General features: G+C 46.4%; 2 protein-coding genes across 3 annotated transcripts in view; one reads left to right on the top strand and one right to left on the bottom strand.

Annotated features, from left to right (window-relative positions):
* Positions 1–2,364, bottom strand: part of ubr7 (ubiquitin protein ligase E3 component n-recognin 7) — a 30,685-nt gene extending 28,321 nt beyond the window's left edge. The window contains exon 1 of the mRNA XM_055640074.1: positions 2,215–2,364. Within this exon, the coding sequence (XP_055496049.1) occupies positions 2,215–2,364 (150 nt within the window). The remainder of the gene's footprint in view (positions 1–2,214) is intronic.
* A 264-nt stretch (positions 2,365–2,628) lies between these two features.
* si:dkeyp-55f12.3 (uncharacterized protein LOC568418 homolog) lies at positions 2,629–13,339 on the top strand. 2 transcript variants are annotated; one of them, XM_055640076.1, is made up of 2 exons: positions 2,629–2,833; positions 13,037–13,339. In XM_055640076.1, exons 1-2 carry the CDS (start codon positions 2,629–2,631, stop codon positions 13,147–13,149), a joined length of 318 nt encoding a protein of 105 aa, XP_055496051.1. In that variant the 3' UTR covers positions 13,150–13,339. The 2 variants fall into 2 exon arrangements, with proteins under 2 accessions (XP_055496051.1, XP_055496050.1); XM_055640075.1 differs by having other exon boundaries at positions 2,629–2,866.
* The last annotated feature ends 432 nt before the right edge of the window (positions 13,340–13,771 follow it).

Below are 13,771 nucleotides of genomic sequence, written 5' to 3'. Positions count from 1 at the left end.
CCCCCATCCCCGGCCAGAGGGGCCCCATCCCCGGCCGGCCAGAGGGACCCCATCCCCGGCCAGAGGGACCCCCATCCCCGGCCAGAGGGACCCCATCCCCGGCCAGAGGGACCCCCATCCCCGGCCAGAGGGACCCCCATCCCCGGCCAGAGGGACCCCCCCCATCCCCGGCCAGAGGAGCCCCATCCCCGGCCAGAGGGACCCCCATCCCCGGCCAGAGGGACCCCATCCCCCCCGGCCAGAGGGACCCCCATCCCCGGCCAGAGGGACCCCATCCCCGGCCAGAGGGACCCCCCATCCCCGGCCAGAGGGACCCCATCCCCGGCCAGAGGGACCCCCATCCCCGGCCAGAGGGAGCCCCATCCCCGGCCAGAGGAGCCCCCATCCCCGGCCAGAGGAGCCCCCATCCCCGGCCAGAGGGACCCCCATCCCCGGGTAGAGGGAGCCCCATCCCCGGCCAGAGGAGCCCCCATCCCCGGGTAGAGGGAGCCTATCCCCGGGTAGAGGGAGAGGGACAGGAACCCCCAGAGGAGCCCCATCCCCAGCGGACAACACACCGCCTGCAAATAAATAAAACCTCGCGGCTTACATGCAAAACAATCTCTCCCCCATACATAAACAATTCACCCCGGCCAGAAAGCAGAGGCCACGGCAATCCACCGTCAGCTGCTTCTGTTGGACGCGCCTCTTTGTTTATTATAATAACGAATATATCGCATTGAAGCGTTTGTCCGGCATGAAATTAATCCATGCCAGTGAACCGCTGCAGTTGGTTTTGGGGGGAATACAAGCCGATGCACAATTGATCGCTACAAGGTTGTGTTATGTTGGACCGAGCCCGGTTCATCCCCGCCGTTGGATCCGATTGCTTTTAAAACCAGGCAATGAATATATAGACAGGACTGTATAGACAGGCACAGATAGACAGACTGACTGACTGGACCCACACTGACTCCTACACGTATAGACACACTGGACCCACACACAGACTCCTACACGTATAGACACACTAATAATAATACATTTTATTTATGCGCACCTTTCAAGAGTCTCAAGGCCACCTTACAAAAAATTAGCAGGTAGAGGAAAAACATGTAAGGGGAATTAAATAAATAGTAGAGACATGACTAGTACACAAAGTACAGACATCATTCAATACAAAACACAATACGAGGCAATTAATGCACAGATGAAAAGGGAGGGGGACGTGGGGCTAAGGATAGGCAGAGGTGAAGAGATGGGTCTTGAGGCGGGACTGGAAGATGGTGACACTAGACCCACACGTTACTCCTACACGTATAGACACACTGGACCCACACGGACTCCTACACGTATAGACACACTGGACCCACACGGACTCCTACACGTAGATACATAGACACACTGGACCCACACACACTGACTCCTACACGTATAGACACACTGGACCCACACTGACTCCTACACAGATAGACACACTGGACCCACACACACAGACTCCTACACGTAGAGACACACTGGACCCACACACACTGACTCCTACACGTATAGACACACTGGACCCACACACTACTCCTACACAGATAGACACACTGACTCCTACACGTATAGACACACTGGACCCACACACACAGACTCCTACACATATAGACACACTGGATCCACACACTACTCCTACAAGTATAGACACACTGAACCCAAACACATATAGACACACTAGACCCACACACTACTCCTACACACATAGACACACTGACTCCTACACGTATAGACACACTGGACCCACACTGACTCCTACACAGATAGACACACTGGATCCACACACGTTACTCCTACATACATAGACACACTGGACCCACACACACTGACTCCTACACGTATAGACACACTGGATCCACACGTTACTCCTACACGTATAGACACACTGGACCCACACACTAGACCCACACACACTGACTCCTACACGTATAGACACACTGACTCCTACACGTATAGACACACTGGATCCACACACGTTACTCCTACATACATAGACACACTGGACCCACACACACTGACTCCTACACGTATAGACACACTGGATCCACACGTTACTCCTACACGTATAGACACACTGGACCCACACACTAGACCCACACACACTGACTCCTACACGTATAGACACACTGACTCCTACACGTATAGACACACTGGATCCACACGTCACTCCTACACGTATAGACACACTGGACTCGCCTCCGAGTAAGAGCATTTATCGGAGTCGCTGCCACCCAGCACCGCACAGGCTTCATTCTCCAACAATTCATTCTCCTCCAGAACCTCAGCCAAGGACACGATGGGATCATCCGCCAGCGGCCGCTTCTGCTTCTCCTCGTTTGCCGCCATCTCCAACTATGTAAAGACTTCCGGGTTGTGGACAATTTAATGCTGTAGTTCCCCCTCCCCCCACCCACCAAACTAACTGTGTGCAAAGTCTTGCCTTGCCTTGCCTTGGGTGCAACATTCAACTTTTGGCCAGGCCTGTGTTTTTAATTGTTACGTGAATTTAAACCCGGGCTGCAGTTTAAAGAGGCGCCTGGGTCAAAGTGCGGAGGTGATAGGGAGCAAGGTGGTGGCCAAAGAGGGATTGGGATTGGGATTGGGATTGGGATGGCGGAGTGCGAGGTGTGGGGGGAGCTGACGGACAGGAGCGGTGAGTGCCGCCGTTTCACCGCCCCGGCCCGCTGCAACATACGAGGCATTCTCCGCGGCGTCCGCCACCTCCAGGAACAGCTGGGCGGCCCCTTGAACCAAATGGTCCTGCAGGAAAAACAGCAGCAGCAACTGGACGTGGAGAGAGCGGCCTCTGGCTCCGGTGGGTTTGGAGCTCGGAACCCAGCTTGTCTATGTATGTGTCTGTGTGTCTATGTATGTGTGTGTGTGTGTCTATGTATGTGTGTGTGTGTATCTATGTGTGTGTGTGTATCTATGTGTGTGTGTGTATCTATGTGTGTGTGTGTATCTATGTGTGTGTGTGTATCTATGTGTGTGTATCTATGTGTGTGTGTCTATGTGTGTATGTGTGTATCTGTGTGTATCTATGTGTGTGTGTATCTATGTGTGTGTGTGTGTGTATCTATGTATCTATGTGTGTGTATCTATGTATCTATGTGTGTGTGTCTGTGTATCTATGTGTGTGTGTGTGTATCTATGTATGTGTGTGTCTATGTATGTGCGCGTGTGTATCTATGTATGTGTGTGTCTATGTATGTGTATGTGTGTGTATCTATGTATGTGTCTATTTATGTGAGTGTGTCTATGTATGTGTGTGTCTATGTATGTGTGTGTATCTGTGTGTGTGTGTGTATGTATCTGTGTGTGTGTGTGTATCTGTGTGTGTGTGTGTGTCTGTGTATCTGTATGTCTGTGTATCTATGTGCCCGCGCAAAGCGGGTTGTTAGTTATATGATCAGTAGATTATGTTTGCGAATGCTCAGATTAGGGTAAAGACATGAGCACTACGGTTTGTTTTTACCTGTTTAAGTATTGAACACATTGCTTACTATTCAGTACCTCTTCTCTCTTAAAATGTCATGGATTCATACAGTATAGAAACGGGCACTTCGGCCAACATGTGCCATCTACATTAGACCCGCCTGCCTGCGTTTGACCCACATCCCTTTAAACCCTCCTCTCATTCTGCTCCCCTATATTGCTTTGGTTCCCTTTCCATCATCTTTGTATTCTTCCCTGTTTAAAAAAGAGTAATCATTTCTATAATACTTTAAGTCTTCCAATTTGTTTTGTTCTCATTACAATACTTACCAAACCCCCTGTGATGTGTTTATAAACTTAAACGCTTGTAATGTGGGTGAATATTTTTCACCATAGAAAAATATTCCAGACAAGCTCCTGTTGAAATTGGTTTGAATGATAAATTGTGAGCAGGATTTCAGGAATCTTCAGAAATAAGTTTCAGCTTCTCAAGGCCATATTTAATGCCTCTGGGTAAGCTTCCTTATTATTGCATTGCAGTAACAAAGTAGATACTAACTAACAGCACAAGCTTTTGACCATGTCAAAAGTTCTATCAACTAAGACCAGGCATACACACTGTTTCTTGTTAAATTTCTTCCCATTCGAACCTTCCAGCTGTCAGAGTCTCTAGTATAGATCCCTCCAACTTTACCCCAACTATAATCTATCTTCTAAAAATTCAAACCAAACAGTTGTCCTTTTTGTTACAGTTCAGAATTGAGAATGTATATTGTTTTTTTAAAAGTTGTTCTCATGAAGTGAATTGGTGGAAAGGGGAATAGACCAAACGCAATCTGAACACAATACTCCAAATGTGGTCACACCAACATAACACAACATCTGATCTGTGAGGGACACCACTAATTACAGGCCTCCAGTCTGAAAAACAACCTTCCACCATCTGAAGAAGGGTCTCGACCCGAAACGTTGCCTATTTCCTTCGTTCCATAGATGCTTCCTCACCCGCTGAGTTTCTCCAGCATTTTTGTCTACCTTCCACCATCACCCTCTGTTTCATTCCATGAAGCCAATTCTCTATCCATCTGAGGAAGCATCTCTCTCCTTGGATCGAGACCCTTCTTCAGATGGTGGAAGGTTGTTTTTCAGACTGGAGGCCTTCCAGTGTCCCTCACAGATCAGCCTGCCATGTGGAACCTTCTCAAATGTCCTGTTGAAGTCTGTTTGGACAACATTTACGATCCTGCCCTCATCATTCCTTTTTGTTACTTCTTCAAGATCAGATTTCTAAGACATGATCTCCCACGTACAAAACCACACCGACTATCCCTAATTAGCCCCTGTCTATCCATAGACATCTTATCCCTCAGAATCCTCTCCAATAACTTGCCTATCACGGCTCACTTGTGTAGCCCAACAGCTTACTGGTTCCCAGGATTTTCCATGCAGCCCTTCTTGAATGGAGGCACAGCAATTCAGCGTGCCTGTGATAATATCTGTCAAGCAATCTATTTACAAAAGCAAGTTACTGTGAATACTGCAAATCTAAAGTAAAAAGAGAAAATGCTGGAAATACCCGAGCATGAACAGATATTGCCAGGTGTACTGAATATCTCCAGCAAGTTCAGTGTATAAACTAACTTTAGATATTGTGATAAATGCTTTTACAGCATTTTGATGCTGTCCTCTGTATATTAGTTTTGAATTTTACATGAACCAGTCAAAATAATTGATCAGGACAACTGTTGTACTTGTCAGCCCCTTCCCAACCACCCCCCACCCCCATCCAGTCCTCTGTTATCAGTCCCCTCATCTGCTTTTGTACAACACTATCCAATTCCTACTTCTTGGTGTGAAGTTACATTCTCGTTATCCCAAGTTGCCTCACATCATTGCTTTCCGGATTCTGTCTTTGTACCCTGTAGCCTTGTCAAAGGCAAAAAAATCAAACTTGCTCTCTTCATCCCTCTATCCCTGTTTCTGCTTACTCCTTCTGATTAAAAGAATCCTGTGGAAATATCACCCCAATGTAGTTTAAATCAAATTTGACCTGTTCTCTTTTGTTAAAGTGGTCTTGAATAAGAATTGCGCATTAATTAAATGAACAGCAAAAGATAATTTTTAATGAAACTTGTACACCTTGCAATTTTATGAAACAGCACATTTTTTTAGAAATACGGTACAGATGTGGAGGGGGGTAATAGCAGGCAGGCAGGCAGGACTCGGTCAGGTTCTAACAAAGTGCGATAGAATTTACTATCTAAGCATACTTTCAAAATAGCCGAATAGTTATGTGATCAGAGTCGATTGGATTTGCATTGCTATTGGAAATATTAATTTAGATTTTGGTGGAAGCGATGTGTATAATATTAATCTAGTAACTCGGGAGCCGATATTGTTACTCTATCATTTATGAAGGGCAGCTTAACCTCTAGCCATGTAAAATATCATGCAAATGTTATGCAAAAAAGGTCTGTTCAGACGAATCCCAGTTTACAATTGAGAAGGTTTTTGACTCGAAGCATAATTTATTCCTTTTCTCCACAGAGATGTTGCCGGACCTGCTGAGTTACTCTACCATTCCGTGTCTATCCCCAGTTTACAATTGTTGCCGTTTAATCTCGTAGGTCGCTTTATGCTTTCTCCATCCTCAGCCAGTAAGATCAGAACTCCCAACATATTTTGAGTGCAGGAAAATTCCTAAATTCTTTTAGTTCTACCTTAAATATACACTCCCCCCCCCCCCCCCCCCCCCCCCCCCCATGGGAAAATAGTCACTTTTTTATCCCCTTTGTTTAAACCTCTGATGCCACGTCCTGTGAAAATCTTCTGTCAGTTTTCTATGAAGGGAATTTCAAGATATTTGCTCAGGATAGAAACCTTTCTTCACTTTGTGTCACAGAAGGTTGTTTTGTTTTCTATTTTCAAGGCATTATTTTATTTAGAAATCTTGAAGGTCATCCTTGAAGAGCTGAGAAATGGATAACATCTTTATGTTGCAGTACAATAGAAATAATCAAAAATGCAGGAAATTAGAAATGAAAACCGAAAATGCAGGAAATGAAATGTGCAGGAAATGGTTCAGCTGATCAGCCTGCATTTATTAAAGGGGTGATGGTATTTTTCCTGCTACTTTTCCTCTCTATTGGCCTGGAATTATTCCCCCCCGAAAATTTCACTGCTTCCCAGTCATTCCTTTTTCCTCCCTTCTCCCATTGGGCAGAAGATACAGAAGACAGATAGTTTTGCACCAATGACTCGGAAACAGCTTCTTCCCCAAGCTAGGGTACTGTCCAATTCACTTTGCGGACATTGATGATGGAGCTGGTGCACTACAATGCTGAGAAGTTTTACTACACTCTGCATCTTCCCCTGTGCTTTCCCTATTGTAATTGAGTTTGACTTAATTGTATTTATGTATCCGTAATATCTAATTGGATAGCATGCAAAACAAAGCTTTTCACTGTACCACGGTATACATGACAATGCAAAACCTAAACCTAAAATAGGCTCGTCCTCAATCCACCCACATTTTACTGATGTGCTGACGGTAGTAATGATGATGAAATTCACCAATACCTGCCTTGTGAGAGGTGACTTGAAATTTGGAGAGTGGGCCATGTTTTCCAGAGTCGCCCTGTGAACATTCATTGTTGTAAGCCAGTGTGGACGGTTGTGTAGAGGACCTTGGTCTTGGGGATATTGCATGTAAGAGTCATTTATTCTTGTATACTTTGAGGAACAAGTCAATAGTGTTCTGGAACTCAGCGTAATATAGTAACAGGGATGAGAAAATCAACTCCCCTTGTTATTATTTAATTTGGAATAAAGTTCTTGACTGTTTGATCGTGTACTTCATGCAAGATTCCATGCAGTGTTTACTGTGTGTAGGTGCCGTCTAATGAATAATACAGTTTGGGATTTATCAGAAGAAGGGTTTCGGCCCGAAACGTTGTCTATTTCCTTCGCTCCATAGGTGCTGCCTCACCCGCTGAGTTTCTCCAGCATTTTTGTCTACCTTGGGATTTATAAGGTTTTTTTCCCCTCGACCAGTGGCAGTGAATGAATGCCCTAATGCAAATGGAGATGGTTTGGTTGGAGGTAATAATTTAAGATCGCGATGACTATCTTTGTTAATTCAGAAATGTATCTAGAAATATGGTGGTGCAGCAGGTAGAGTTCATGCCTTGCAGCGTCAGAGACCCAGGTTCAATCCTGACTATGGGTGCTGTCTGTACGGATTTGTACATTCTACCCTTGGGCGAGTGGGTTTTCGCAGGTACCCTGATTCCCTCCTCTACTCCATTGTAAATTGGCCTTGGTGTGTAGGGATAGTGTTAGTGTTTGGGCACAACGTTGATTCAATGGACCAACGGGCCTGTTTTCACACAATCTCTGCACTAAACTAAATCACCAATATGTGAATAATGGTGTTGTCCATTAGCTGTGGCATCTGAATTGAAGGGAAGCAGATTGCCATTTATCAGTGAGAAGTAAAATGGAGTTGATGCTGGTCCTCCAACCCCCACCCAACTCTGCATCTGATGTTACAGCTCCACATTGCATCTCGTATGTCTGGCCTTTTTTTCTTTTCCACCCTTGGCTTTTTGTTTTATGCTGCTTGCTTGACTGGGTAGGATTCATTCTCGGCTTCAACAACAAAAAAGCTTTGAATTCAACATCTATGACGGACCGTGGAGTATAACACCCAGGCTGAAGTTCTCAGTACAGTCATGGGGCATTACGTCACTGCTTAAGATGCTGTCTTTGGAAGAGCAGGAGGGTTTTCTGATTAATGTTTATACATATGAATATCAATCTTTTTTTATTTTTTAAATCTAGTAGTTATCTTGATGCTATTTTCTGGACCATGTGCACATACTGCAGTGGTTCCCAACCTTTTTTTGGCCATGCCCCACCTAATCACCTCTAAAATCCTGATGCCCCCCCCCCCCCCCCCCTTGCTTTCCCGAGAGAAAACGGAGGAAATAGATATTATAAGGGTAACTTAGCAAAAGCTCTTTGAATCGCATTTCTAAATCCAATTCAATAAATAAGGTTCTCCCATGACCTCGCGCGCTTCGTGCGACGTGCATGAAGAGCGATGGCGCGGTGATTATGTAATAACTACACAATAAAGACCTTTTTTACCCCAAAAAAATGATTTACTCAAAATAACATCTGAAACATAAACTACATATGTTTACCTGATGGAAAATCCAAAAAAATAAAAATCGAAAATTTGGACCCAGACCTGCTCAGTCGCGCTCAATTGCCCCCCTTAAAAATCAAATTGCCCCCCTGTGGGGCGTACACCCCACGTTGGGAACCACTGGCATACTGGTTCTTATGTTTTGTTTTTCATTGCAACAGTGGCTGAACTTGGTGGAACAAATGTTACTGCTTGTTACAAGTCCTGTGGGATGTATCAGGACAATTTTTTTTTCCCCTCCATTTCCAGTACCAAAACTTATTGCTCTCGCCCCGAATCCCATCAGATCCATTAGGCTGTGGGCCGAACATCAAAAATGTGTCTAGAATTTAACTTTCGTGACCCACGTCTCGGAACTACATGAAACTTTGCACAGATTTAGATAAAACTAGACTAAGTGGGACCCGTTGGGTCCCAGCTTCACACGGGAGGGCTGGTCCCCCAATGCAATATTCCACCAATTCCAACACACGCACGCACCCTCGCACACCCTCCACTTCGCACTCACACACACCCTCCACCTTGCACTCACACACACCCTCCACCTCACACTCACACGCAGACTCACACACACGCACACACTCTCGCTCGCACACACTCACACATACACTCGCACATACACACACACATACACACACCATATATATGACAGTAAACAGAATCTACTCACACGGCTGAGCGCGGCCTCTCCACTGTGGGGCTTCCGCAGTCAGCGGCACTTCCGCAATCAGCGCGACCTCTGCACTCACCGGAAATTACGCAATCAGCGCAACCTGTCCACCAAGCGGAAGTCACGAAATGAGCGGGGCTTTTGGACTAAACACAGTCGGACCTAATAATGCATTTATTCCTTCCAAACACAGTCGGACTTTATGAAGCATTGCAGTTTCAAGCACAGGCAGGGCAGCATGCCAAACAACTCATGGCATTGTCATTTCATTTCATTTCCAATTAAGCATTGCACTTTCGAGCACAGGCAGGGCAGCATGCCAAAAAACTCATGGCATTGTCATTTCTTGCAAGTACATTGCAGACTCGCAGTTCAGTTTATTCACAGCTTAGAATGACAGTCGTGGCCTATCCCTCACTATCTCGCAGAGTGACTGACCAACGTCCAGGCATCCGGGGTTTTATAGTCATGACCCCTCCCCCAGAAGGGGCATTACCTTCATCGCAGTGATTGACAGGCGAGAGGACCAATCAGCTGATCTCAAGGTTTTTTAAACACTCATAACTTTTTTTATTTGTCATCGTTGGGAAAAATCCTCAGGGCTGCCTCAGCGGAGGACCGTGAGTAAGATGGCCAAAAATCACAGCAATACAGGGTAGCGTTTTTTCTAAAATCAATATACAGCGCAGACAGGAAGTGGCCAAGATGAGACTTTTAATTATATAAATATAATTGAAAAGGAAGTCATAAGTTGTCAATGCCAAAAAGTAAGCTCCATCTAGTGTCCAATGCCAATATTACACCATGGGGAGCCTAAGATATATGTATATATGACATGAATATGACTAATAATATGTAATTATGTATCATTATATAAATAATATAATGAATATAATTGTGAGGTTTTTTTTGAATGAGACTGCCGCAGAGGTCCTCCTGAACCAGCCTAATTAATAGGTTAGAGCAGTTCCTCCGGGTTCCCCCATTTACTGAACCCCACTGACTGCCAGTGTGCAGAGTGGGGGTCACGGCCATAGTGGGACTGGGGCAGTGCCAGGCTGGGGGAAGGCTAAGGCATCTTCCACTGACAGGAAAATGCTTAACCCAAACCCTAACTCGCCCCCTTCCAGAGCTGCCCACAGCTGGAGCTGGAGCCGCTTTGGGACCGGCTGCAGGCTCCGAACATGTGGCCCCGCAGCGCGTCCACCTCGGCCAGCATACCCTTCTGGATCATCGTGGTGATGATGGTGGGGAGCAGCACTGCTCTGCATGCCGCCTTCAGCACCCCAATAGTGCCGGCTCCGTCAGTCCGCCCGCTCGCTGCAACACCGGACTACCGACAGCCCGTCCGATCACACGTAGCACACACCGGCCGTCCGATCGCACGTAGCACCCATCGACGTAGTGACCCCTCTCACCGCCCACTGGCGGCCCGACCCAACTCTCACCACCCACCTGTAGCCCGACCGATCCTCCACAGCATCCATCAGCCTACCGACAAGCCCGACCGACAGACTGACCGACTGACCCTAACCCTAGCTCTACATTTGTTATTTATCATTTTTATTTAACAGTTCACATCATAACTTTATAAAGATAAATCAATTGAAAAACAAATTGATCAGCAAGGTGAGCATTACCTTTATTCCTTGGAAACCTTGTTATTGTTGATGTAATGAGGAGGCAGCCATGATCCCAGGGTCCTCGCTGCCCAACGACCATAAAACAACGCAGGATTGGTCAATTTGCATCCGACCTCAACGTCAAACGTGCATTGATTGGACAATTACTACTCGGAAAATTGGACGTTTTTCTCATATTTATTAAAAATGTGCCGGTTTTGATCTTGACGAGTTTCAGGTACGATTTATATAATATTTTTTACACAATATGTTAGACATTCAGGTAGTTCCGTGAGTTGGGTCACGAAAGAACAAAAAAGCTCCTCGGCCCACAGTCTCCACCAAGCTTTCCGGTTGGTTCTGACTTTTTATTACATATAAAACATTCCAGCACCTGCAGTACTTTGTCATTTATCTGCAGTGAAAGTGTTCCCATAGGTTACACAGAAAAGCTGGAGAAACTCAGCGGGTGCAGCAGCATCTATGGAGCGAAGGAAATAGGCAACGTTTCGGGCCGAAACCCTTCTTCAGACTGATCAGGGGTGGGGGTGGGTGGGGACAAGAAAGGGAAAAGGAGGAGTAGCCGGAAGGCTGGAGGGTGGGAGGAGACAGCAGGGGAGCTGAGGAAGGGGAGGAGACAGCAAGGACTAACAGAATATCCTTGTTCAATACATACCAGGGCCCCATCCCCAACCTCTACCTCCGCTACATCGACGACTGCTTTGGTGCCACCTCCTGCACCCGCACACAACTGACTGACTTCATCCACTTCACCACTAATTTCCACCCGGCACTGAAATACACCTGGACCATTTCCGACGCTTCCCTACCATTCCTTGACCTCACTATCTCCATTGCAGGTGATAGACTTCTAACCGACATACACTATAAACCCACTGACTCCCATGGCTATCTGGACTACACTTCTTCCCACCCTGCTTCCTGTAAGGACTCCATCCCCTACTCCCAATTCCTCCGTCTACGCCGCATCTGCTCCACGGATGAGGCGTTCCACACCAGGACATCTGAAATGTCCTCACTATTCAGGGAACGGGGTTTCCCCTCCTCCACCATAAATGAGGCTCGCACCAGGGTCTCTTCCATACCCCGCAACACTGCTCTCTCTCCCCATCCCCGCACTCGCAACAAGGGCCGAGTCCCCCTGAGTCCTCACCTTTCACCCCACCAGCCGTCACATACAAAAAATAATCCTCCGTCAGTTTCGCCACCTCCAACGTGACCCCACTACTCGCCACATCTTCCCATCTCCCCCCATATCTGCCTTCCGCAAAGCCCGCTCCCTCCATAACTCCCTTGTCAATTCTTCCCTTCCCTCGCGGTCCACCCCCTCCCCGGGCACGTTCCCTTGCACCCGCAAGAGATGCAACACTTGTCCCTTTACCTCCCCCCTCGACTCCGTTCAAGGACCCAAGCAATCGTTCCAGGTGCGACAGAGGTTTACCTGCATCTCTTCCAACCTCATCTATTGCGTCCGCTGCTCTAGATGTCAGCAGATCTATATCGGTGAGACCAAGCGGAGGTTGGGCGATCGTTTCGCCGAACACCTCCGCTCGGTCCGCAATAACCAAGCTGACCTCCCGGTGGCTCAGCACCTCCGTCTCCGACCTATCTGACCTGGGTCTCCTCCATGGCCACAGCGAGCAGCACCGGAAATTGGAGGAACAGCACCTCATATTCCGTTTGGGGAGTCTGCACCCCGGGGGCATGAACATCGACTTCTCCTAATTCTGTTAGTCCTTGCTGTCTCCTCCCCTTCCTCAGCTCCCCTGCTGTCTCCTCCCACCCTCCAGCCTTCCAGCTACTCCTCCTTTTCCCTTTCTTGTCCCCACCCACCCCCACCCCCGATCAGTCTGAAGAAGGGTTTCGGCCCGAAACGTTGCCTATTTCCTTCGCTCCATAGATGCTGCTGCACCCGCTGAGTTTCTCCACCTTTTCTGTGTAACCTTCGATTCTCCAGCATCTGCAGTTCCCTCTTAAACAAAGTGTTCCCGTATTTTGGGATGCAATGATGAATACTGCCTTAACTGTCATAAACTAAACATACTTTTCCTGAATCAGATCAAGAAGAAGAAGATGATGATGATGATGATGATGAGGACAGTAAAGACAAACCAGCTGATCATGTTGATGGCGGTACACCTCCAACAAAACGTACCAGGATACAATCCTGACACTGTGCAAGATTATTGTGCAAAATACTGCCTTTTAAAGACTATCGTCATATTCATGCATTTACAAGGCTACTCGACAACTCCTGCAACCTTAAGGATTTAAAAATTTTAATCTGTTAAAAACATGATTTAACTTTTTTTTACTGTGTAAGTCAGAAATTAAATAAATTATCTGATGCGTTTTCTTCTATTTTATCTGGTGGTGATGGTTGTGAAGGTTTAAGAGTTAGGGATTAGGGTTATTATTGATATGTTTACTGAGGTACATTGAAAAGTGTTGTTTTGCATGCTATCCGATTAACAGATAATACTGTACATTATTACAATCGGGCCAAATTATGGTACAATAGGTAGAGTGAAGGAAAAGATTCAGAGTGCATTGTTTAAGACTTTAATAAGAGCAATCAGAGGATTTTTCCCAATGTGGAAATTGTGTCCAAAATAGATGTAAAAACAAAATGCTGAAATCATTCACATGGGTCAGGCAGCATCTGCGGAAAGAGAAACAGAGATAAGGTTTTAAGTCAGACACACTTTGTCAGAAATGGTTGTCTCTGACCCTAAACCTTAAGTTAGTTTATTTTTCCTTAGATGCTGCCTCAGCATGAATGTTTTCAGCATT

This window comes from Leucoraja erinacea, chromosome 9, assembly GCF_028641065.1.
Source record: "Leucoraja erinacea ecotype New England chromosome 9, Leri_hhj_1, whole genome shotgun sequence".
In the NCBI taxonomy this organism is placed as follows: Eukaryota; Metazoa; Chordata; class Chondrichthyes; order Rajiformes; family Rajidae; genus Leucoraja; species Leucoraja erinaceus.
The sequence above is the reverse complement of the archived record's forward strand: the minus strand, read 5'-3'. Positions and strand labels throughout refer to the sequence as shown.

Bases quoted from the DNA above. Each gene is read 5' to 3' on its own strand.
- si:dkeyp-55f12.3 (XM_055640075.1), top strand. From the start codon at position 2,629: ATGGCGGAGTGCGAGGTGTGGGGGGAGCTGACGGACAGGAGCGGTGAG. The intron at 2,867-13,036 runs GTATGTGTCTGT...TTCCTGAATCAG, and splicing joins TCGGAACCCAGCTTGTCTAT to ATCAAGAAGAAGAAGATGAT.